Source organism: Lissotriton helveticus, chromosome 1_1, assembly GCF_964261635.1.
Source record: "Lissotriton helveticus chromosome 1_1, aLisHel1.1, whole genome shotgun sequence".
Lineage (NCBI taxonomy): Eukaryota > Metazoa > Chordata > Amphibia > Caudata > Salamandridae > Lissotriton > Lissotriton helveticus.
The window spans coordinates 287,158,270-287,185,541 of record NC_136057.1 but is presented as its reverse complement, the minus strand read 5'-3'; the positions used below and the strand labels follow the sequence as shown (position 1 = coordinate 287,185,541).

The 27,272-nt window shown below is 48.0% G+C and overlaps 1 protein-coding gene across 2 annotated transcripts in view; it reads left to right on the top strand.

Annotated features, from left to right (window-relative positions):
* Positions 1-27,272, top strand: part of LOC144796670 (estradiol 17 beta-dehydrogenase 5-like) — a 121,307-nt gene that overhangs the window by 72,258 nt on the left and 21,777 nt on the right. For both annotated transcript variants that reach the window (XM_078668208.1, XM_078668207.1), the window contains exon 7: positions 82-247. In XM_078668208.1, coding sequence (XP_078524334.1) covers positions 82-247 — 166 coding nt within the window. The remainder of the gene's footprint in view (positions 1-81; positions 248-27,272) is intronic.

Here is a 27,272-nt window from a genome sequence, read left to right as displayed (position 1 = left end):
GATCACAGCTTCTTATTCCCTCCACATTGATAACTTCATGATGCAGTATGTAGGCACAGATTATTATGTTTTCTTTTGCAGCATTGATCAAAATTCTCCAGTGCTCCTGAAAGATCCGGTACTTGTGCAGATTGGGCAAAAGTACAATAAGTCACCAGCCCAGATTGCCTTGCGCAACGTGCTCCAGAGGGGTGTTGTGGCCCTGGCTATGAGCTTCTCCGCAGAACACATTAAACAAAACCTCCAGGTGAGAAACAATGTGTGGGCTTGGGAAACGTCTACCATGGTGTGTGATTCTGGAAGATTGGTAGCCTAGTAAGAAGCTACCAGGTAGTCACAGAGAATAACCATTATGTATTACTGGCAATATGTAAAAATGTATTATTAATCTGTGTTGTAATAAATAATTAAAACCATATACAGTATTTCATTAAAAATGTTTAAATGATTCACATTTATTTTATTTGATGGGGTCTAAAGCACTTCTAAATACCCTGCAGTAGCTGCAGAGCACTTTGGGATAGCGTGTATAAGAGAGTAAAAGGAGGCGGAACATACAAGATTCGCAAGGATCCAGTGGTATCCTACTGGTTGATCATCCAGCAGGGATAAACAGTGCTCAGGGATTCTAGCCCTTGTATGGATTCAGCATGATCATAAAGCCTTGAAGAAGAGGAACAGTCCACATAGGATGGGTAAGGAATGTAAAGCCAGTATTAGTCGTCTGACTGGGCAGATCCATCTGAGGGGAGCTATCGAGAGGAAGTGGTGATTAATCAAACAGCAAGCTGAAGGGGTGTGTCTTTTAAATTAATCTTATGAATTTGCAGTCATTATTTTCAAGATTGGGATTTTTACGTTTAGTCGCTTTGGAGCGGAATATATTGACTTTCATATGTTTTACAGCTAAACAATTGATGGCAGCAGTAATTTGTTGGACTGAGGTTCCTGGTCGGTTAGCGAGGGACAAACCATTTTGTAGGATAGCCGGATGAATAAGTAAAGGGTGATTTTTGTACTTGCCTAAGTATTTCACTCTTTTACTGGGATCAAATTTAGGGTTTTCAGGGCCAGTGTGATACTGTCATATTTTTTCAGGCTGCACAACATGCAAGCTGCATAGTTTCAAACCTCTCTAGAGTTGTGAGAGAGACATATCCAAGAGGCCATTTTGTATACTATTGCAATAAACCCAGCGTAACATCACAGCAAGGATTAGGACAGTTTTCGAAGAGCAATTGAGAAACAGCGGAGCCCCTTTTATCAGACGTAGATGGGGGAATGCTCTTTTGAGAACCCATTAATTACGGGAAAATTAATGTTATATTAATGTCGAAGAATACCTAATCTGTTTGCTTAATCATTGTGGTTGAATTAGAACCCAATTCCCATGGATACTCTAGAAGGAATGGGGATGAAAGGACTGCACCCCAAGTGCAGACTTTCATATTTTTGCTGTTTCAACAGAGTACAATATGGTACAGTCATATCTATAAACCAAACAAGATACCAGTTTTAGTTATAAAACTACTTTTTCACTACCGGCCTTAGAGCACAGTTTATACAAAATTGTTAGTCCCAATTGCCGTTCACAATAAATAAATAAAATAATCCTATCTAATGACTATCTACTAGGTTGGGAATTAATTCAAATTAGGTGTCCTTTACCATACCTACATTGGTGGTGCAAAATGTACCATCCTGATGTTTTTTACTTAAAATAAATAAAGACATAATTTCCTTCAGGTGACTCAGTGTTCACAATGCCCAGACAATTTCTGGCCACCTGAATCTGGGACCACTGTGCGCCTAGTAGCCACGATCCGCAACCTCGGGGTCATGCTGAATCAGGACCGCAGTATGGAGACGCACATCCAAAAGACCTCTGCATATTGTTTCGCTATCCTCCGCTCCCTAAGGAAGATACTGCCTCTCCTCCCTACTCTTGCACGGGCCCAAGTGGTACGCTGTACCACACTTAGTCGTATTGACTATTGCAACGCCTTGTTGCTGGAATCCCCTGGGTTCTTACTGGACAGACTCCAAAGAGTCCAGTCTGCCGCAGCAAAACTGGCACTGGGGCTCCCCAGAAGAGCAAGTGCAACCTCCTCACTGAGCAAGCTCCACTGGCTTCCGGTGAGGCAGAGGGTCCAGTTTAAAGCCCTATGTATCGTGTTTAGAGCATTACACGCAATAGGCCCTGCCTCCCTCCAATCCAAATTTGCGTGGTATACTCCAGCCAGGCAGCTTCGCTCTTCTGACGCCAAACTGGCACTGGTTCCTAAATTCAAAAGGGTCAGATCCGGAGGCAGATCATTCAACGTGGCAGCTGCCAAGCTTTGGAATTCACTCCCATCAGACATTAGACACATTTCCGAATTTCTACCCTTTAGGAAAAGAATCAAAACCTGGCTTTTTCCCAAGACCTCTGTCCACTAATTTCCTGCCCCCTCTGTTTTCCGATCTCTCCCTACCCCATTAGTCTCAGTCAGCGCCAGGATGCCTGCCATGGTGATATAGTGCGCTCTACAAATGTTTTAAATAAATAAATAATAATAAATAATTCCAAACTGCCTTTGAAGTCCCAGTGAGAGCTCATTTGAAGTTTGAAGCCCAGCCAGGGCTCCAGGAGTCCAGCTTGAGTCACTTCAGTCACTCAATGTCCCCATCTGTCTCTCGGTGTGAATGGATTACACGAATAGAAAGTGCTCTGTCGGGCCCATTGTGAGGACTGCAGGGACCTGGTTTCCGTGCACCGTGTCAGAAAGTGCCCAGGACAGGAACCTGCAGGCCAAAGAAGGCCTCCCATGCTTGCCTGGGATAAGAACCAGGCCCAGCCTCAGAGCCACAGCAGGCCTGGAGGTAAAGGTCCCCAGCTCTGGCAGCATGTTCCATGGCCTTCCGGGTCACTTGGAGCCTGGGACTGGGACCTGTAGTCCCAAGGAGGCCTCCCTTGCTCATCTGGATAAGAATCTCTGACTGGGCCCTGGGTCAGAGCCCTGATGGACGAGGTTGTGAAAGCCCCCAGCATTGGGCTCTGTTCCCTGGCCAGCTGCATCTCGAGGCTTTCCCTGCTTGCCGGGGATAGGAAGTTACAAAGGTGAAATCCCCATGCAGGAGGGCCTGCTCTAGTGCGGTTTAAGAAGCACTGCACTGTGATGGCCGGGCGACATAGAGATTTCAATAAAGGCTCATGTGAATATTTAGCCGAGCCAGGGCTACAGAAGGTCGGATTTGTTTGGTCTGATTGTCCCTTTCATTCAGTGTGGATGTATTACAAGAAAGGCAAGTAGCCTTACTCTGGATTATTAGGGACAAGTTATGAGGGACCCCAGTGTCCTCCGGTCTTTCCTCCCAGGTGCTGGGAGCACATGACCTGGCTCGACCACGGAGTCCCAAGGGCCTACGTTTTTGGCTGTCTTCCAGCCCTGTCCGATGGCCTTTTCTCCGGGCCCTGCTTCCTAAAGAGCATGCAGAGATGGGCAGCTGATATCCCCGTGCAGGGTGGCCTGCTCGGGGGTGATTTAACTAGCACTGTACTCTGATTGGGTTCAGAAGCTCTGACAAGGGCCTGGCTCAGAGCTCCAGTTGTCCCTGGGGGGAGGATGGGGTGGCGAAGAGGGATGGCGCGAGCCCATTCCCTGGGCTCTCTTCTCTGACCTGTTGTGTGGGAAAGCGCCCAGGGCAGGGTCTCACAGGCCCAGGGAGGTCTTTTAGCTTTTCTGGGTTCAGAAGCTCTGACTGAATCCTGAGTTAGAGCTCTGGCTGGTCTGGGGGTGGAAGCCCATTATCCTGGGCTCTGTTTCCCAGCCCTCTTGGTCTCAAAGTGCCCAAGAGAGGATCGTAGAGGTTTCCCCTACTTCTCCAGGTTCAGAGGTGCTGACCAAACCCTGGGTCAGAGCTCTGGCTTGGGTTTAGACCCCCAGCCCTTGGTTCCCTTCTCTGGCTGCCATGCCATAAAATGCCCTGGACGGAGACCCACAGACTTGGTGAGTTCACTCTTTCTTGCCCCAGATAAAAAGCTCTGACCAAGCCCTGGGGGTGGAAGCCTCCTGACCTGGGCTATGTTCCATGGCCTTCCTTGTCAGTTGGAGCATTGGACAGGTACCCTCTGGGTCTCAAAGTGCCCAGGCCAGGCCCATCGAGGTCTCCCCTGCTTCCCCAGGTTCAGAAACTCTGCCCGAAGACCGGGTCAGAGCTCTGGCTGGCTCTGGGGTTTAGGCCCCCAGCCCTGGGCTCGCTTCTTTGGCCGCATGCCTTTAAATTCCCTGGATGGAGATGCAGCGAGTTCTCTGTTTTTTGCCCTGGATACAAGGCCCTGGGGTAGAATCCCCCAGATCTGGGATCCATTATATGGCCTTCTGTGTGAGTTAGAGCATTGGACAAGAACACTCAGGCCCAGGAGGGCCACCCCTGTTTCCCTGGGATAGGAAGCGCAGACTGGAACCTAGATCAGAGCCTCGATGGGCCTTGGGGTGAAAGATCCCAGCCCTGGGCTCTGCTCCCTGGCCTTTGCATGTCTCAAAGTACCCTGTACAAAGACTCACTGGCTGAGGGAAACCTCTCCTTCTTGCCTAAGATAAGAAGCTCTGACTGGGCCCTTGGCCAGAGCTTCAGCTGACCCTGGGGTGAAAGCCCCTGGCCCTGGGCTTCCTTCTATGACCCACTGGTTTGCAGAGTGCCCGGGATGGGCTCCCTCTGGCATCAGGAAGTCTTGCTGACTTGTCCAGAAGCTATGACCAGGCCTCGGGTCAGAGCTCCGTGAGGACTCTGCTATGGCTCCTTGCCTGATAACCAGTTTGGGTTCTGAGACCCCAGGACTGAGACACTTTGCCGACTTTTTCAGTCAAGACCAAACCAGATGTCTGCCCTTCTACTATGGGCAATTGGTTGCTCCAAGCCCCGGACTTCTGGTCCCAGGACATGCATTCCTATGGTGCTCCCAGATGGATGGGCTGCCTTGGAAGTTCCAGTGAGGATTCATTTGACTCTGTGAGCCAGACAGGGGTCCAGGAGATCGGGTACATTTTGTCTGACAGCACACTCTGGCACTCAGTGTGCATGGATTTTTTTTGTTTAAATATCTTTATTGCATTTTTGAATTTTATGACATTCTGAGGTCATCCGGAGAAATGTACATACGTGTACGTATCAACATTGTAAAAGAGTACGTATAGCGTAGGTGTATAACAGAAGCATAAATACAGAATATATATATATATATATATATATATATATTCACTGAAAAACCATAGGTTTCAGGCCTTATATAGTTAGGAATTAGCATTTAAAAAACCTTTAAAATTCACTCAAAAAACTATAAGTTTTAGGGGTGTTATAGTTAGCTGGACATTTCACTCATACAAAACCATTGAAATTGCTCCTATATAGTTAGTTGTACTAACTATATTTCTCGCACCCGCAATCCACTGCTGATGCTGTCACATATTACATCATTCATGACATGGTCAGTGACATCACTGATGACATCTCAAATGACATCACTGATGACATCATACAGTGAATGTGGTTTGCTTCGTTATTTAAATATGCATTATATATATAGCAATTTGCATTGAAGAATGAGTGGATATATAAAAATAAATATTTGGATGGAGGATTTAGTAGCAGTGTAATTGACTGTTTACTTGACCAATTTATAGTGTCTCACTAAATATAGTGGATAGTGACTAAACTGTTTGAATATCTGTATCACTTTGTCAGTTGTTGTGTAAACTGGTTCTGCAGTTGGTTACTAGCTATGTGAAAGTCTGTATTAGTTATTGATTAGTTAACTGAGTATTTGTATGGGAGAGTGAATGTGTGTGTGGTTCGGTGGGGGGGGGTGTGACTGCCCAAAGATGTGTGAATAGTTGATTCACTAGATATATGAAGTTAAAACTACATGTTCTAACAGTTGTTTGGGTGAGTGGATATCTTTATGGGTGTGGTGATGAGCAAATATATTTCTCAATGGTACATGTCCAACAAACTAGAAAAATAAAAGGCAGTGTATGTGTCAGTTGTTGTATATTATTAAGTATACATAAGACTCAATGATTGTGTGAGTGACTGTATGGATAACTTTATACTTGTAATAATGATTTTATAATTCACTAAGTATGACTTACTATCTAAATGAATAGATGAAGTTGTGTGTGTATAAGTGTGTAGCTAAGTAAATATGTAAGTATGATCCATTGTTTGCATAAGTGAGTAGGATGACTTCATATGTGAATAGGATGTGTGCTGGTGTGTAATGTCGATTTAGGTGTATAAGTATTTTTGATAGTGTTCTATTGTTCATTGACAGCATGTATGAGTGAATCTACAGGTAAGTGATTAGATGTGTGTATACATCTATGAATCACTGAGTGGGTTTTTAGATACTTGTATTGCTGTAACAATGGATTCAAATATGATACTCTGTATTTTACAAAGAGTGATGAAAGATTTTACTAGTGTATGAAAAGGTGTATGTGATTGTCACGTGGATGATGTAATCAGTGATGTCATCAGTGATGTCATTTGAGATGTCCATAGTGACCTATGGTTTTTTCAGTGGATTTCAAAGGTTTTTTAAATGCTAATTCCTAACTATATAAGGCCTGAAACCTATGGTTTTTTCAGTGAATTTGCAAGGTTTTTTAAATGCTAATTCCTAACTATATAAGGCCTGAAAGCCCACCAGGAATCTCCAGTATGCCCCAGGGGACTGCATTGCAGAGAGGTGTAATGAAGCCACGCCCCTTTTTACACCTCTCTGCAACGCAGCCCCCGTGCATGTTTGAAGAGGGGGAACTAATTCCCCTTGCATACTGGGGGCCCCTGGGGGGCAACTAGCCCACCTTGAACCTCCAGAATGCGCCAGGGGGCTGCATTGCAGAGGTGTAATGAGGCTATGCCCCTTGTTACACCTCTCTGCAACGCAGCCCCCTGGCGCGTTTCCAGAGGGGGAACTAATTCCCCTTGCATACTGGGGGTCCCTGGGGGCCAACTAGCCCACCAGGAGCCTCCAGTATGCGCCAGGGGGCTGCATTGCAGAGAGGTGTAATGAGGCCACACCCTTTTTTACACCTCTCTGCAACGCAGCCCCCGTGCATGTTTGAAGACGGGGAACTAATTCCCCTTGCATACTGGGGGTCCCTGGGGGCCAAATAGCCTACCTGGAACCTCCAGCATGCGCCAGGGGGCTGCATTGCACAGAGGTGTAATGAGGCTATGCCTCTTTTTACACCTCTCTGCAACGCAGGCCACTGGCGCGTTTGCAGAGGGGGGACTAATTCCCCTTGCATACTGGGGGTCCCTGGGTCATATCTGCCCAAACGCCGAAATTCCGAACAATTGAAAATGACTTTTCTTGAGAAACATTTGGATTTGGATTATCATGTCCTATACTTTGGAATTTTTTGAAAGACTGACTTTGAGGATGCTATAAATTACTCAAGTCTGCCCGAATTGTGTGGGTAAAATTGATACCTAGTCACTTTGAATAAGAATGTACTTACGTCTCGTCTAACATTTGGAAGAAATATCTAGTTATATGACAACAGGATACCGACATAACTTGAAGGAAATAAGAACGCCCTGAAGAAGTTCTGTTGTACAGAACAAAACGCATCAGCTGGCTGTGGTACATAAACTTAAGGAAAATAAAAGCATTTGAATATACACCAAGATTCAGCGCTTCAATAAAGACTCTAAGTGATATGATTTGATTGGACTTATTGTGCAAGTGGTGCTGTGCCAAACTTTGGAATATTCTCCACTACTCTCTACTACTTACTCTCTACTACTCTACTACTCTCTAATACTCACTCTCTACTACTCATTCTCTACTACTCTGCTACTCTCTACTACTCTCTCTACTACTCACTCCCTACTACTCACTATCTACTACTCTCTACTACTCACTCCCTACTACTCTCTACTCTCTACTACTCACTCTCTACTACTCTCTCTACTACTCACTCTTTAATACTCACTATCTACTACTCTCTACTACTCACTCTCTACTTCTCACTCTCTACTACTCTCTACTACTCACTCTCTACTACTCTCTACTACTCACTCTCTACTACTTTCTACTACTCACTCTCTACTTCTCTCTCTCTCTATTACTCTCTACTACTCACTCTACTACTCACTCTCTACTACTCTCTACTATTCTCTCTCTCTGCTACTCACTCTCTACTACTCTCTACTACTCACTCTTTACTACTCTCTACTACTCACTCTCTACTGCTCTCTACTACTCACTCTACTACTTACTATCTACTACTCTCTACTACTTGCTTTCTACTACTCACTCTCTACTACTCTCTACTACTCACTCTACTATTCACTCTACTACTCTCTACTACTCACTCTCTGCTACTCTCGCTACTGCTCTCTACTACTCTCTACTACTCACTCTCTACTCTATTACTCACTCTCTTCTCTCTACCTCTCTACCTCTCTCTACTTCTTTCTCTACTAGTCTCTACCTCTCTACCTCTACCTCTCTACCTCTACCTCTCTACCTCTCTCTACACGCACACATATACACATATTTATATACATATATATGCATATGCAGTTATGTATGTGTATATATATATATAAAAGGGGGTGGTGATGGACGGAGCATCCGAACCAATCAAACACTCACACCCAGTCTACAGATCTGGATTTAATCCATCACCGTTCTTTAGCCCACTCTTCCACCCCAGTTCAGACATGGCCATATGCAAATCAGTCTGACCCTGTGCCTCATGGGAGCAGTCCATCCCGAACTGCCAAGCCATGCCTTCCCTGGACCGGAAACAAGCTTCCTAGGACCGGTTTCTGGCATTACAGCCGTCTTCAGCCAGGCTTGCTTGAATCCAGTGGCAAAGTGAGCAAGGACTCACGTCTGAGCATACCCTGCCAACTTATGGCGAACAAAAGCGGTACAAAAGGGGGTGGTGATGGACGGAGCATCCGAACCAATCAAACACTCACACCCAGTCTACAGATCTGGGTTTAATCCATCACCGTTCTTTAGCCCACTCTGCCACCCCAGTTCAGACATGGCCATATGCAAATCAGTCTGACCCTGTGCCTCATGGGAACAGTCCAGCCCGAACTGCCAAGCCATGCCTTCCCTGGACCGGAAACAAGCTTCCTAGGACCGGTTTCTGGCATTACAGCCGTCTTCAGCCAGGCTTGCTTGAGGTCAGACTGATTTGCATATGGCCATGTCTGAACTGGGGTGGCAGAGTGGGCTAAAGAACGGTGATGGATTAAACCAGATCTGTTGACTGGGTGTGAGTGTTTGATTGGTTCGGATGCTCCGTCCATCACCACCCCCTTTTGTACCACTGTGTATATATATATATACATACTTATATAAACATATATAATCTATTGCATTTTCAATGCTTGTTTACTTTGGTTCCATCAAGAAGGCATTCAGATGTGTCACACATTTGCCATGAATTCTGAATGTTAGCACTCTAGTTGCTCATTAGATCACTGTAGTAAAGCTACTGCTCACCAGGGAAGTCTGCTGCTAATCATACTTTCTATGGCAAAATGAACCCCCTCATTTTGTTCCTTTTTAAATTAAATGTTTTCAGACTTACCACTTCATTCCAATCAAGATGGCTTCTGGTGTGCCATACTTTTGTCATAAGTAAGACTGTTAGTGCTCTAGTTGTTCTTTAGAACACTCTGGGACATTCTGTCATTGGGCTATACTTTGGCTACATCTGGGTGATATTTGGGCTACATTTGGGCTCTTTTGTCTCTGGTGGCCATCTTGGGAGACTGCATGTCAGAATTTTTTAATGAAATAGAAGAGGATTTGGGAAGTCACTCAAAATGTGCCCTAATTTTTCTTTCTGCAGCACTAATCATACTTTCTTTGGCAAAATATACCCCCTCATTTTGTTCCTTTTTAAATTAAATGTTTAAAGAGTTACCACTTTATTCCAATGAAGATGGCTTCAGGTGTGCCATACCTTTGTAATAAGTAGGACTTTTAGCGTTCTAGTTGTTCTTTAGAACACTCTAGGAGGCTGCAGTAGAACACAAAGGAATCAACTGACAGTCTCTGTCCTTGTTGGATGTACATGTTTTACTGAGAATGTCAGACTTCATTCTCACATGACTGAGAAAGATAATGTGAATTTACAGAAAATATGATTCAGTTTAGCTTATAGATCCCCTTCCAAACCACTGTGGGAAAAGCATGAGATAATAGTTTTCTTTCAAACATGATTCATGATATCCCAGCAGAAGGCTTTTTCACATGGTAAAATCACCTTAGAACACACCACAATTCCTAAAATGAGTATGGTACCATCAACAAATGATTTATAATGTAACTAATGTCCTAAAACCCTCTATTAACTACAATGCTTTTTAATGAGGTGCTATCATGTATATTGGACCCAAATTGGCTGCCAACACTTCTTGGATGAAGTGCTGACAGCCAATCAGATCTCACGATGAGATGTGTGGTTAGGCTCCGCCCAGATATATATGTGTTTTTGAAGTTAATTTTCATAAAAACCACTGGAGCAATTTTTACCAAATATAGCAAAGGCACTTCTTTGTACCAGTCCCTACAATTTTGCCAAGTTTGGTGTAATTTCGTTCAGTGGTTCGGGCTGTAGCCTTGTCAGAACGTCCCATGGAAATTAACATGGGGAAAACACGTTTTGAGACCCCCCTTTTTTCTCAGCCCCCACTTCATGAATCTCCCCGAAACTTTCAGGGAAGGAGCGCAGCGGAGCTGGCCAAAATTTTGGAAAATTACACGCAAATTCCTCAACCGGCGCCAAAGTTATTCCCAATAGAATGTTGCGGATTTCCTATGGTAGCTAGGTCCTAACTATATATACCTACTGGCTATCGCCAGTAGGTAATATATACATATATATATATATATGCCCCTATGGGTATACTATGCCAAAAAACAGTTGCACGCTGCTCTCTTCGCGTATTGCATCATACCATTCTCTTATTTGCAGGTAATAACGTCTATGTGATATGTAATCACGTCTCACATAATATTGTTCAGTTAACACATGTAATGTACAGAAGCGAATCGTATGGGGGCTGCGAATGTATGGTCACCTCAGTATAAACTAAGAAATCTTCAAAATGTGCCAATAAGATATACATTATCTGGTTTACTAAGCTAATAACTTACTAAACATACGATACAAAAGGGGATGATGGACGGAGCGTTTGAGCAAATCAAATACTCACCCCCTTTCAACTGATCTGGGTTTAATCCATCACCATTCTTTAGCCCATTCAGCCACCCCATTTCAGACATGGCTATATGCAAATCAGTCTGACCCTGTGCCTCATGGGAACAGTCCAGCCCAAACTGCCAAGCCATGTCTTCCATGGACCGGAAACAAGCATCCTGGGACCGGTTTCGGATTCATAATCATCATCAGCCAGGCTATCCTGAATCCAGTGGCCAAGTGAGCAAGGGACTCACGTCTGAGCATACCCTGCCACACTTAGGGCGAACAAAGCGATACAAAAGGGGATGATGGACGGAGCGTTTGAGCAAATCAAATACTCACCCCCAGTCAACTGATCTGGGTTTAATCCATCACCATTCTTTAGCCCACTCAGCCACCCCATTTCAGACATGGCTATATGCAAATCAGTCTGACCCTGTGCCTCATGGGAACAGTCCAGCCCGAACTGCCAAGCCATGTCTTCCATGGACCGGAAACAAGCATCCTGGGACCGGTTTCGGATTCATAATCCTCATCAGCCAGGCTATCCTGAATCCAGTGGCCAAGTGAGCAAGGGACTCACGTCTGAGCATACCCTGCCACACTTAGGGCGAACAAAGCGATACAAAAGGGGATGATGGACGGAGCGTTTGAGCAAATCAAATACTCACCCCCAGTCAACTGATCTGGGTTTAATCCATCACCATTCTTTAGCCCACTCAGCAACCCCATTTCAGACATGGCTATATGCAAATCAGTCTGACCCTGTGCCTCATGGGAACAGTCCAGCCCGAACTGCCAAGTCATGTCTTCCATGGACCGGAAACAAGCATCCTGGGACCGGTTTCGGATTCATAATCCTCATCAGCCAGGCTATCCTGAATCCAGTGGCCAAGTGAGCAAGGGACTCACGTCTGAGCATACCCTGCCACACTTAGGGCGAACAAAGCGATACAAAAGGGGATGATGGACGGAGCGTTTGAGCAAATCAAATACTCACCCCCAGTCAACTGATCTGGGTTTAATCCATCACCATTCTTTAGCCAAATCAGCCACCCCATTTCAGACATGGCTATATGTAAATCAGTCTGACCCTGTGCCTCATGGGAACAATCCAGCCCGAACTGCCAAGCCATGTCTTCCATGGACCAGAAACAAGCATCCTGGGACCGGTTTCGGATTCATAATCCTCATCAGCCAGGCTATCCTGAATCCAGTGGCCAAGTGAGCAAGGGACTCACGTCTGAGCATACCCTGCCACACTTAGGGCGAACAAAGCGATACAAAAGGGGATGATGGACGGAGCGTTTGAGCAAATCAAATACTCACCCCCAGTCAACTGATCTGGGTTTAATCCATCACCATTCTTTAGCCCACTCAGCCACCCCATTTCAGACATGGCTATATGCAAATCAGTCTGACCCTGTGCCTCATGGGAACAGTCCAGCCCGAACTGCCAAGCCATGTCTTCCATGGACCGGAAACTAGCATCCTGGGACCGGTTTCGGATTCATAATCCTCATCAGCCAGGCTATCCTGAATCCAGTGGCTAAGTGAGCAAGGGACTCACGTCTGAGCATACCCTGCCACACTTAGGGCGAACAAAGCGATGCAAAAGGGGATGATGGACGGAGCGTTTGGTCAAATCAAATACTCACCCCCAGTCAACTGATCTGGGTTTAATCCATCACCATTCTTTAGTTCACTCAGCCACCCCAGTTCAGACATGGCTATATGCAAATCAGTCTGACCCTGTGCCTCATGGGAACCCAAACTGCCAAGCCATGTCTTCCCTGGACCGGAAACAAGCATCCTGGGACCGGTTTCGGATTCATAATCCTCTTCAGCCAGGCTATCTTGAATCCAGTGGCCAAGTGAACAAGGGACTCACGTCTGAGCATACCCTGCCACACTTAGGGCGAACAAAGCAATACAAAAGGGGATGATGGACGGAGCGTTTGAACAAATCAAACACTCACCCCCAGTCAACTGATCTGGGTTTAATCCATCACCATTCTTTAGTTCACTCAGACACCCCAGTTCAGACATGGCTATATGCAAATCAGTCTGACCCTGTGCCTCATGGGAGCAGTCCATCCCGAACTGCCAAGTCATGCCTTCCCCGGACCGGAAACAAGCTTCCTAGGACCGGTTTCTGGCATTACAGCCGTCTTCAGCCAGGCTTGCTTGAATCCAGTGGCAAAGTGAGCAAGGACTCACGTCTGAGCATACCCTGCCAACTTATGGCGAACAAAAGCGGTACAAAAGGGGGTGGTGATGGACGGAGCATCCGAACCAATCAAACACTCACACCCAGTCTACAGATCTGGGTTTAATCCATCACCGTTCTTTAGCCCACTCTGCCACCCCAGTTCAGACATGGCCATATGCAAATCAGTCTGACCCTGTGCCTCATGGGAACAGTCCAGCCCGAACTGCCAAGCCATGCCTTCCCTGGACCGGAAACAAGCTTCCTGGGACCGGTTTCTGGCATTACAGCCGTCTTCAGCCAGGCTTGCTTGAGGTCAGACTGATTTGCATATGGCCATGTCTGAACTGGGGTGGCAGAGTGGGCTAAAGAACGGTGATGGATTAAACCAGATCTGTTGACTGGGTGTGAGTGTTTGATTGGTTCGGATGCTCCGTCCATCACCACCCCCTTTTGTACCACTGTGTATATATATACATACATACATATATAAACATATATAATCTATTGCATTTTCAATGCTTGTTTACTATGGTTCCATCAAGAAGGCATTCAGATGTGTCACACATTTGCCATAAATTCTGAATGTTAGCACTCTAGTTGCTCATTAGATCACTGTAGTAAAGCTACTGCTCACCAGGGAAGTCTGCTGCTAATCATACTTTCTATGGCAAAATGAACCCCCTCATTTTGTTCCTTTTTAAATTAAATGTTTTCAGACTTACCACTTCATTCCAATCAAGATGGCTTCTGGTGTGCCATACTTTTGTCATAAGTAAGACTGTTAGTGCTCTAGTTGTTCTTTAGAACACTCTGGGACATTCTGTCATTGGGCTATACTTTGGCTACATCTGGGTGATATTTGGGCTACATTTGGGCTCTTTTGTCTCTGGTGGCCATCTTGGGAGACTGCATGTCAGAATTTTTTAATGAAATAGAAGAGGATTTGGGAAGTCACTCAAAATGTGCCCTAATTTTTCTTTCTGCAGCACTAATCATACTTTCTTTGGCAAAATATACCCCCTCATTTTCTTCCTTTTTAAATTAAATGTTTAAAGAGTTACAACTTTATTCCAATCAAGATGGCTTCAGGTGTGCCATACCTTTGTAATAAGTAGGACTGTTAGCGTTCTAGTTGTTCTTTAGAACACTCTAGGAGGCTGCAGTAGAATACAAAGGAATCAACTGACAGTCTCTGTCCTTGTTGGATGTACATGTTTTACTGACAATGTCAGACTTCATTCTCACATGACTGAGAAAGATAATGTGAATTTACAGAAAATATGATTCAGTTTAGCTTATAGATCCCCTTCCAAACCACTGTGGGAAAAACATGAGATAATAGTTTTCTTTCAAACAGGATTCATGATATCCCAGCAGAAGGCTTTTTCACATGGTAAAATCACCTTAGAACACACCACAATTCCTAAAATGAGTATGGTACCATCAACAAATGATTTATAATGTAACTAAAGTCCTAAAACCCTCTATTAACTACAATGCTTTTTAATGAGGTGCTATCATGTATATTGGTCCCAAAATGGCTGCCAACACTTCTTGGATGAAGTGCTGACAGCCAATCAGATCTCACGATGAGATGTGTGGTTAGGCTCCGCCCAGATATATATGTGTTTTTGAAGTTAATTTTCATAAAAACCACTGGAGCAATTTTCACCAAATATAGCAAAGGCACTTCTGTGTACCAGTCCCTACAATTTTGCCAAGTTTGGTGTAATTTCATTCAGTGGTTCGGTAGCCTTGTCAGAACGTCCCATGGAAATTAACATGGGGAAAACACGTTTTGAGACCCCCCTTTTTTCTCAGCCCCCACTTCATGAATCTCCCCGAAACTTTCAGGGAAGGAGCGCAGCGGAGCTGGCCAAAATTTTGGAAAATTACACGCAAATTCCTCAACCGGCGCCAAAGTTACTCCCAATAGAATGTTGCGGATTTCCTATGGTAGCTAGGTCTTAACTATATATACCTACTGGCTATCGCCAGTAGGTAATATATACATATATATATATATATGCCCCTATGGGTATACTATGCCAAAAAACAGTTGCACGCTGCTCTCTTCGCGTATTGCATCGTACCATTCTCTTATTTGCAGGTAATAACGTCTATGTGATATGTAATCACGTCTCACATAATACTGTTCAGTTAACACATGTAATGTACAGAAGCGAATCGTATGGGGGCTGCGAATGTATGGTCACCTCAGTATAAACTAAGAAATCTTCAAAATGTGCCAATAAGATATACATTATCTGGTTTACTAAGCTAATAACTTACTAAACATACGATACAAAAGGGGATGATGGACGGAGCGTTTGAGCAAATCAAATACTCACCCCCTTTCAACTGATCTGGGTTTAATCCATCACCATTCTTTAGCCCACTCAGCCACCCCATTTCAGACATGGCTATATGCAAATCAGTCTGACCCTGTGCCTCATGGGAACAGTCCAGCCCGAACTGCCAAGCCATGTCTTCCATGGACCGGAAACAAGCATCCTGGGACCGGTTTCGGATTCATAATCCTCATCAGCCAGGCTATCCTGAATCCAGTGGCCAAGTGAGCAAGGGACTCGCGTCTGAGCATACCCTGCCACACTTAGGGCGAACAAAGCGATACAAAAGGGGATGATGGACGGAGCGTTTGAGCAAATCAAATACTCACCCCCAGTCAACTGATCTGGGTTTAATCCATCACCATTCTTTAGCCCACTCAGCCACCCCATTTCAGACATGGCTATATGCAAATCAGTCTGACCCTGTGCCTCATGGGAACAGTCCAGCCCGAACTGCCAAGCCATGTCTTCCATGGACCGGAAACAAGCATCCTGGGACCGGTTTCGGATTCATAATCCTCATCAGCCAGGCTATCCTGAATCCAGTGGCCAAGTGAGCAAGGGACTCACGTCTGAGCATACCCTGCCACACTTAGGGCGAACAAAGCGATACAAAAGGGGATGATGGACGGAGCGTTAGAGCAAATCAAATACTCACCCCCAGTCAACTGATCTGGGTTTAATCCATCACCATTCTTTAGCCCACTCAGCAACCCCATTTCAGACATGGCTATATGCAAATCAGTCTGACCCTGTGCCTCATGGGAACAGTCCAGCCCGAACTGCCAAGTCATGTCTTCCATGGACCGGAAACAAGCATCCTGGGACCGGTTTCGGATTCATAATCCTCATCAGCGAGGCTATCCTGAATCCAGTGGCCAAGTGAGCAAGGGACTCAAGTCTGAGCATACCCTGCCACACTTAGGGCGAACAAAGCGATACAAAAGGGGATGATGGACGGAGCGTTTGAGCAAATCAAATACTCACCCCCAGTCAACTGATCTGGGTTTAATCCATCACCATTCTTTAGCCCACTCAGCCACCCCATTTCAGACATGGCTATATGCAAATCAGTCTGACCCTGTGCCTCATGGGAACAGTCCAGCCCGAACTGCCAAGCCATGTCTTCAATGGACCGGAAACAAGCATCCTGGGACCGGTTTCGGATTCATAATCCTCATCAGCCAGGCTATCCTGAATCCAGTGGCCAAGTGAGCAAGGGACTCACGTCTGAGCATACCCTGCCACACTTAGGGCGAACAAAGCGATACAAAAGGGGATGATGGACGGAGCGTTTGAGCAAATCAAATACTCACCCCCAGTCAACTGATCTGGGTTTAATCCATCACCATTCTTTAGCCCAATCAGCCACCCCATTTTAGACATGGCTATATGCAAATCAGTCTGACCCTGTGCCTCATGGGAACAATCCAGCCCGAACTGCCAAGCCATGTCTTCCATGGACCGGAAACAAGCATCCTGGGACCGGTTTCGGATTCATAATCCTCATCAGCCAGGCTATCCTGAATCCAGTGGCCAAGTGAGCAAGGGACTCACGTCTGAGCATACCCTGCCACACTTAGGGCGAACAAAGCGATACAAAAGGGGATGATGGACGGAGCGTTTGAGCAAATCAAATACTCACCCCCAGTCAACTGATCTGGGTTTAATCCATCACCATTCTTTAGCCCACTCAGCCACCCCATTTCAGACATGGCTATATGTAAATCAGTCTGACCCTGTGCCTCATGGGAACAGTCCAGCCCGAACTGCCAAGCCATGTCTTCCATGGACCGGAAACAAGCATCCTGGGACCGGTTTCGGATTCATAATCCTCATCAGCCAGGCTATCCTGAATCCAGTGGCTAAGTGAGCAAGGGACTCACGTCTGAGCATACCCTGCCACACTTAGGGCGAACAAAGCGATGCAAAAAGGGATGATGGACGGAGCGTTTGGTCAAATCAAATACTCACCCCCAGTCAACTGATCTGGGCCCAGATCAGTTGACTGGGGGTCAGTGTTTGATTTGTTCAAACGCTCCGTCCATCATCCCCTTTTGTATCGCTTTATTCGCCCTAAGTGTGGCAGGGTATGCTCAGACGTGAGTCCCTTGTTCACTTGGCCACTGGATTCAAGATAGCCTGGCTGATGAGGATTATGAATCCGAAACCGGTCCCAGGATGCTTGTTTCCGGTCCAGGGAAGACATGGCTTGGCAGTTCGGGCTGGACTGTTCCCATGAGGCACAGGGTCAGACTGATTTGCATATAGCCATGTCTGAACTGGGGTGGCTGAGTGAACTAAAGAATGGTGATGGATTAAACCCAGATCAGTTGACTGGGGGTGAGTGTTTGATTTGTTCAAACGCTCCGTCCATCATCCCCTTTTGTATCGCTTTGTTCGCCCTAAGTGTGGCAGGGTATACTCAGACGTGAGTCCCTTGTTCACTTGGCCACTGGATTCAAGATAGCCTGGCTGAAGAGGATTATGAATCCGAAACCGGTCCCAGGATGCTTGTTTCCGGTCCAGGGAAGACATGGCTTGGCAGTTTTGGTTCCCATGAGGCACAGGGTCAGACTGATTTGCATATAGCCATGTCTGAACTGGGGTGGCTGAGTGAACTAAAGAATGGTGATGGATTAAACCCAGATCAGTTGACTGGGGGTGAGTGTTTGATTTGTTCAAACGCTCCGTCCATCATCCCCTTTTGTATCACTTTGTTTGCCCTAAGTGTGGCAGGGTATGCTCAGACGTGAGTCCCTTGTTCACTTGGCCACTGGATTCAAGAAAGCCTGGCTGATGAGGATTATGAATCCGAAACCGGTCCCAGGATGCTTGTTTCCGGTCCAGGGAAGACATGGCTTGGCAGTTCGGGCTGGACTGTTCCCATGAGGCACAGGGTCAGACTGATTTGCATATAGCCATGTCTGAACTGGGGTGGCTGAGTGAACTAAAGAATGGTGATGGATTAACCCCAGATCAGTTGACTGGGGGTGAGTGTTTGATTTGTTCAAACGCTTCGTCCATCATCCCCTTTTGTATTGCATTGTTCGCCCTAAGTGTGGCAGGGTATGCTCAGACGTGAGTCCCTTGTTCACTTGGCCACTGGATTCAAGATAGCCTGGCTGATGAGGATTATGAATCCGAAACCGGTCCCAGGATGCTTGTTTCCGGTCCAGGAAAGACATGGCTTGGCAGTTCGGGCTGGACTGTTCCCATGAGGCACAGGGTCAGACTGATTTGCATATAGCCATGTCTGAACTGGGGTGGCTGAGTGAACTAAAGAATAGTGATGGATTAAACCCAGATCAGTTGACTGGGGGTGAGTGTTTGATTTGTTCAAACGCTCCGTCCATCATCCCCTTTTGTATCGCTTTACTAAACAAACGGCCATCAAAAAGAAAACCTTATGCGCCTGGGTATAGGTTCATGTGTCTAGTATATTATATCATGTAGACTCGCCAGGGGGGGCATTATGACTCATACAGGTTATGATGAGCGTGGAATACTAGACAGCCGGCCGGGGGCTAGGGAAATTCCCATTGGCGGTCAGGCCACAGACAGGTTTCGCCATAGGTCGCAATGTTAATAATGGATGCCGCACGTTCAGTGTCTCGGGGCTTCCGGTGCACAAGTTAGGCGGTGTCGGGGGGGGGGGCACTGCCATAGTCATTTCCGTCCGTGAGTGAATGTCGTGAGTATGGCATCCCAGGGCTGCGATATAGGATATTTGCGGAGCCCAGCTGTTTCCTCCCTGTGCAGTGTCGTGCTTTCTGCCTGTGCCCAAATCGTGAGTGATCTTTCCCAACTGACTATTTTGGGGGGGGGGAGTCAGGGCATTCTGTTTCCACCTCTTAGTGGTCAATCCCTTCACCACTATCAGACCCAAATCTCGAAATCGGGATGTGACCCTGTTCTTCTTGGACCTGGCGTATAGCCCCAGTATGCAAACTTCCCAAAAATGCGGCAGGGGTATATCAGTGCAAGGATCAATTGCTGTGGTTACTCCGTGCCAGTAGAGTTGTAGGGAGGTGCAGGAACAGAGCATATGTGACAGGTTTCCATTGAGCGTTTGACTGCGTGGACACACAGAAGTGGCAATGTTGAAATATCTGTTTATGTTATCAGGCGAGAGGTATGCTCTCTGTATAATATAGGGTTGTATAAGCTTAAATTTAGAACTTCTCGGTATGGTGGCTGGTGACCACCCCCACCCACCTCGCCGGACACACACTCGACGCCGTCTTCTCATCCAGCAAAGACATCGCCTTCAGCCACGCCACAGGACTCCACTGGACGGACCACAGCTGTGTCCACTTCACCTTCAGAAGAATGACAATCCACCACCACCAGCAACAGGTTGCCCGAAGAAGCTGGAACAAGATCACAGCCGACCAGCTCGCCGCTTCCCTGAGTCAGCACCCTCCCGCCAGCTCAGCGAACCCCAGCCAGGCCGCCGACAACCTCACGAAGTGGATCAGCAACTGCGCGGACGAACTCGCCCCTTTGAGGACCCTGCCCAGCAGACCCGGCAGCAAGAAAGCCCCATGGTTCACAGACGAACTCAAGAGCTCCAAGAAGGACTGCCGAGCCCTCGAGAAAGTCTGGAGAAGGGAACCAACACCGGACAACATGACCACCCTCAAGCTCGCCACCCGGAAGCACCACCAACTGATCCGCGCCACCAAGAGAACTGCATTCCAGGACCGGCTGGACAACAACGCACACAACTCCAAGGAACTCTTCAACATCGTGAAAGAGCTCTCCAACCCCAGCGCCGGAAACAACGACATCACCCCATCGCAAGACCTCTGCAACTCCCTCGCCTCCTACTTCCACAACAAGATCACGGACATTCACAACAGCTTCAGCATTCAACCATCGCACACAACGACCGCAGCACCGCCGCCCACGACCACCCTCCGCGCCTGGACTCCGATCAGTACCGATGACACTGTCCGCATGATGAACTCCATCCACTCCGGATCGCCGACCGACCCCTTCCCTCACCACGTCTTCAACAAGGCCGACGCTGTCATCGCACCCCACCTGCGGGACATCATCAACACCTCCTTCGACACCGCCACCTTCCCGGAGGGCTGGAAGCACGCCGAGCTCAGCGCTCTACTAAAGAAACCCACTGCGGACCCCACCGAACTCAAGAACTACCGCCCTATCTCGCTCCTCCCGTTCCCAGCCAAAGTCATCGAGAAGACCGTCAACAAGCAGCTGGCCGCCTTCCTCGAGACGAATGGATCCCTCGACCCCTCACAGTCTGGCTTCCGTGCCAACCACAGCACCGAGACCGCCCTCATCGCTGCCATCGATGACATCCGAGCCCTGATGGACAACGGAGAAACAGCGGCCCTCATCCTCCTAGACCTCTCCGCGGCTTTCGACACTGTCTGCCACCGCACCCTAGTGCAGCGCTTCAGCAACATCGGAATCCAGGGGAAGGCACTGGAATGGATCGTCTCCTTCCTCGACGGAAGAACACAGAGAGTCCGTCTACCACCGTACAAGTCAGAGGCCACCGGAGTCATCTGCGGCGTTCCTCAAGGTTCCTCCCTGAGCCCCACCCTCTTCAACGTCTACATGAGCCCCCTCGCGACCATCGCACGCCAACACAACCTGAACATCATCTCCTACGCCGATGACACCCAGCTGATCCTCTCCCTGACCAACGACCCCGCCGCCGCCAGAGCCAACCTTCACGAAGGGATGAAAGATGTAGCCGAGTGGATGACGACCAGCCGCCTGAAACTGAACTCAGACAAGACGGAAGTCCTCATCCTGGGCTCCTCGCCCTCTGCCTGGGACGACTCCTGGTGGCCCCCCGCCCTGGGCACCGCACCCACACCGACAGACCACGCACGCAACCTGGGCTTCATCCTGGACTCCTCCCTCTCCATGACCAGACAAGTCAACGCCGTCTCCTCGTCATGCTTCAACATCCTGCGCATGCTACAGAAGATCTTCCGGTGGATCCCCACCGAAACCAGAAAGACGGTCACCCAAGCCCTCGTCACCAGTAGACTGGACTACGGCAACGCCCTCTACGCCGGAACCACCGCCAAGCTCCAGAAGAGACTCCAGCGGATCCAGAACGCCTCAGCCAGACTTATCCTCGACATCCCCCGACGCAGCCACATCTCCGGACATCTGAGAGACCTGCACTGGCTTCCCGTCAACAAGAGAATCACCTTCCGTCTCCTCACCCACGCACACAAAGCCCTACACGATCAAGGCCCGAGCTACCTCAACAACCGCATCAACTTCTACACTCCCAAGCGCCACCTCCGATCAGCCAGTCACGCCCTCGCCGCCGTCCCCCGCATCCGAAGAACGACAACAGGAGGAAGGTCCTTCTCCTACCTGGCCGCCAAGACCTGGAACTCCCTCCCGACCGACCTGCGCCTGACCCAAGACCACCTCTCCTTCAGGAAGAAGCTCAAGACCTGGCTGTTCGAGCAGTAGCAGCACCCCCCCCTCCCAAGCGCCTTGAGACCCTCCGGGTGAGTAGTGCGCTCTACAAATGTCCTTGATTGATTGATTGATTGGGGGAGGAGCTGGCTAGGATAGTACTCAATTCCTTCTCCATCCACGGCTGTCCTCTGTCCGTTTCCCAATGTGTGCGAAGACTCAGCATGTGTGAACCCTCACCCATTACATGCAAGTACTGCAACAGCAGGTGTGTCATTGGTTCGGCCGTCATGTCCCCCCAGGCGGTCGAAAGGGCCCTTGTGAGAGAAGTGTGCAAAAGAAACTGTCCTGCCGGCAAGCCATAGTCTTCTGCCAACGCCTCAAATGAGAGCAGAGCACCGTCCACATATAGCTCGCCATGTTTATCTATGCCGGCTGTATGCCAGAGTGTGAGGACCCCCTCGGAGGTGCCTACTCTTCTTCTAGGTGTCCCCTGAATGGCAGTATCGGGGCGTACGAGGTTACTTCTCGGGTGAGGTGCAGGCTCCTTTTGTAGCATTTATGCGCCAGTTCCAGGTGTATTTGGGATGGACGTGGAGGCTTGGCAATGGGGTGGAACAAATGGTAGATCTGGGATTGGGTCCAGGGCCGTTGCAGGGTCGCCCTGTCCTCCAGACTCCTGCCGCGTAACCACTTCGTCACCCACTGTAACTGTGATGCTAAGTAGTATAACTCCATGTTAGGGACCGCCAGCCCTCCCTGGCTGGTAGGGGCATGTAGCTTCCACAATGAAACCCGGGGCATGCCTTTGTTCCAGATTAAGTCACGGAACATACGCTCCAGCTCTTGGAAGACCCTGGTTGGAACATTTGTTGGGAGATTTGAAAAATAGTATAGTAACTTAGGACGATAGCCACCTTCATCAAAGTAATGCGGCTCATAACGTTCAGCGGGAGTGACTACCAAAATTGCACCTGGGCCCTAACAGCCGAAATAGCTCTGATTTGGTTGCCCTCAAGTATATCAGCACACGATCGGTATATGAAGACACCGAGATAGCGAAACGTAGCAGAACGTAGCGGGGTACTACGTGAGAGTGGAGCTATTGAGGAGCACCTCCGTTTCTACCGTGTTCTCGCTAAAGAAATACATTCCCGACTTGGCCCAGTTAACCCGAAGACCTGACACCATCTCAAAGGTCCGGAGCGTGTCTGCTATGGACATGGCAATATCATGTATATCGAGCAGATACAGTAGCGGATCCTCAGCGTATAAAGAGACGGTATGCATCCCATCTCCCAACTGGATTCCCCACTCTTCCCCATCTACACTGAGTAACATCGCCAGCGGTTCCATTGCGAGGGAGAAGAGTAACAGTTACAGGGGCAACCCTGGCGCATCCCTCGTCTCACTCGAATGGGGTCCGAAATGAGTCGACCGGTTCTGACCTGGACAATGGGTCGTTGGTAAAGCAATTCGATTATGCTCATGTAATGGTCCCCTAGCTCATTCTTGTGTAGTACCACCGACAGATAGGGCCACTCCAGGTAGTCAAAGGCCTTCTCTAAGTCTAGTACTAGGCAGCCTGAGTGTGGCCATCTATGTAGTGCATATTTCTGCATCCGGAAGAACCTGCGTATATTAAGTGAGGTGCTTCAGGCGGGGGCACAACCATTCTGGTCCGCGTGCACCAATGCCTTTACTGATGGCGACAAGCCCTAAGCAAGAATCAACGCAAAGATCTTGCAGTGTTCAGGAGGGCTAGCGGACGATAGGAGCCTAGGGACTCAGGGTGCCTGCCAGGCTTGAGGAGATAGATCAACAGCACTTTGTTTTGCGTGCCAGTAAGTGTAGAGTCGTTTACTGCTGTGTCATCCACTTTTACGTGCTGTGGCACTAGCATACCTCAGTGTGTATGGATTACAGCAAAGTGGGATAGACTTGCTCCTGACTAGCAAGGACCACCTTATCATCCGTGTTCTCACCATGGGGCTGTCCGGGTCTGCAGCTGCCATCCAGCGCTGTCCAATGGACGTTTCCTCCAAGTCTTGCTTCTAAGAGAGCAGGCAGGGGTGTAGAGGTGACATCCTGATAAAGGGTAGCCTTCTCAGGGGTGGTGTAGTCAGCAATGTAATGTGATGTCGATGGGCGGCTCACCTGGAAATCTTGAAGACGTCTTATTTGACTCTCCAGGGCCATGCAGGGCTCCCGGAGTTTGGATGTGTGCACTCAAAATGTCCCTTTTCACTCGGTGTACATGGATTACAAGAGAGGCAGATAGCATACCTCTGGAATATTAAGCACAAGGCTTGACGTTCCCCTTCTCCTCCCGTATTTCTCCCCAGGTGCCGAAAGTGCCTGGGCCGGCTCGTCTCGGGGTCCCTAGGGCCTGAGTCTGTGCCTGCTTTCCATCCCTGCACGCTTTTCTTCTGAACATTGCTTCCTGGAGAGAAGGTAGGGATGCAAAGCTAACATCCCCATGCAGGACGGTCTGGTCAGGCCAGGGTTAGGCAGCCCTGTACTCTGATTGGGCACACTTGGTCCATTTAGGGATGGACTGCTTGGCGAGCCTCTGCTATAGTTTCTTGCATAGAGCTTCCATCTCGTCTGGACTGTCGGACTCGATGGTCCGCCTTTTGTGGAGGCCGTTCAGCAGAGCGAAGGCCAATCAGCCTGGCTGCTTGTGAAGTGGCCTTACCATAATGGATGGGCTCACCACAACAGAACGGCACAGGGGCCTCACCCTCCCAACATGTGCTGCTGGGTGCATGGATGAGTGTATGAACCCTCAAAGGTTGATCAGATGGCCAGAGCAGGATCCAGCGGAGTTGCCAAAAGGCAGGAAGCTCAATAAAAGAGCCTCCTGAGACCTGGACTCATAGTCGGCTGCCGCCTGGGCACTCTGTCACCAGGTCGGCCCAAACCCTCTGCTGCCTGGCTGGCTGACCTGATGACCAGCCGCTGGCTGGCCAACCACATTGCTTGTCTGTGGCTGGCTGACCAGATCACCCGTGGGCCGGCCGATACACCTAACACTGACATGTGTCTTTCCCTGAGTTCTGTAAGCAACCACTTTATTGGGGCTTAATAGTTGAGGAAAAATGGCTTGCCAAGCATTCCCAAGCAAAGAGCGGTGTTGGGTGGGTGCTTAACCCTCCTTAGCTCCCCAGGCTCAGGAAGGTGGAAGACACCAACCAGGAGAATCCTTAGCCAACGGACCATCATGGTGGTTCCCTTTATGGTACAAAAAGTTTGGTGAGTGGCTGCAATTGGTTTTTAAAAACAAAAAGCTATTGACCTCAACACTGACTGTTTTCTTTCAGGATGTGGGGGTCATTATTTGTTTTTGTCTGTGACAGACAGAACAAAGGACATTACTCTGGCCATCCAATAGGGTGGGTGGTGTGATGTCCTAGCTCCAACAGCCCTGCTCCATTAGGCAGCATGAGAAAGCTTTCTGTCGATGTCCCTCCCCCCAAACCCAATTAGGTCCGTAGATGCAAACTAGGATTTAATAATCCCCTTCAAGAGAATAGAAAATCTCACATTATGTGTTTGGAATAAGGAATTTTGTCCTATTCAGTTGATTAATAATGAGAAGTGAAATGGTATCATTAAACCTACAAGTTGTATCGTGTTTCGATTATAATTAATGGCATATATTTTCATTGAGAGTAATCAATTGTACATTTTTTATATGTGTGACATTTTGTTTATTTTTTTACTGTGGGCACAACAGTCTGAGTTAGTTATTTGTGTAGTTTGTTTCCTGACCAGATGGGAGATCCTTTTTCTTGCACTCTTTTTTTCCTTTACATAGCTCATTACAGAAACTAATCCAAACATGTCACATCCTATTTTGGTACAAAAGGGGGTGGTGATGGACGGAGCATCTGAACCAATCAAACAATAGCACCCAGTCAACAGATCTGGGTTTAATCCATCACCGTTCTTTAACCCACTCTGCCACCCCACTTCAGACATGGCCATATGCAAATCAGTCTGACCCTGTGCCTCATGGGAACAGTCCAGCCTGAACTGCCAAGCCATGCCTTCCCTGGACCGGAAACAAGCTTCCTAGGACCGGTTTCTGGCATTTCAGCCGTCTTCAGCCAGGCTTGCTTGAATCCAGTGTCGTAGTGAGCAAGGGACTCACGTCTGAGCATACCCTGCCAACTTATGGCGAACAAAGTGGTACAAAAGGGGGTGGTGATGGACGGAGCATCTGAACCAATCAAACAATCACACCCAGTCAACAGATCTGGGTTTAATCCATCACCGTTCTTTAGCCCACTCTGCCACCCCAGTTCAGACATGGCCATATGCAAATCAGTCTGACCCTGTGCCTCATGGGAACAGTCCAGTCCGTACTGCCAAGCCATGCTTTCCCTGGACCGGAAACAAGCTTCCTAGGACCGGTTTCTGGCATTTCAGCCGTCTTCAGCCAGGCTTGCTTGAATCCAGTGGCATAGTGAGCAAGGGACTCAAGTCTGAGCATACCCTGCCAACTTATGGCGAACAAAGCGGTACAAAAGGGGGTGGTGATGGACAGAGCATCTGAACCAATCAAACAATCACACCCAGTCAACAGATCTGGGTTTAATCCATCACCGTTCTTTAGCCCACTCTGCCACCCCAGTTCAGACATGGCCATATGCAAATCAGTCTGACCCTGTGCCTCATGGAAACAGTCCAGCCCGGACTGCCAAGCCATGCCTTCCCTGGACCGGAAACAACCTTCCTAGGACCGGTTTCTGGCATTTCAGCCGTCTTCAGCCAGGCTTGCTTGAATCCAGTGGCATAGTGAGCAAGGGACTCACGTCTGAGCATACCCTGCCAACTTATGGCAAACAAAGCGGTACAAAAGGGGGTGGTGATGGACGGAGCATCTGAAACAATCACACCGGGTCAACAGATCTGGGTTTAATCCATCACCGTTCTTTAGCCCACTCTGCCACCCCAGTTCAGACATGGCCATATGCAAATCAGTCTGACTCTGTGCCTCATGGGAACAGTCCAGCCTGTACTGTCAAGCCATGCTTTCCCTGGACCGGAAACAAG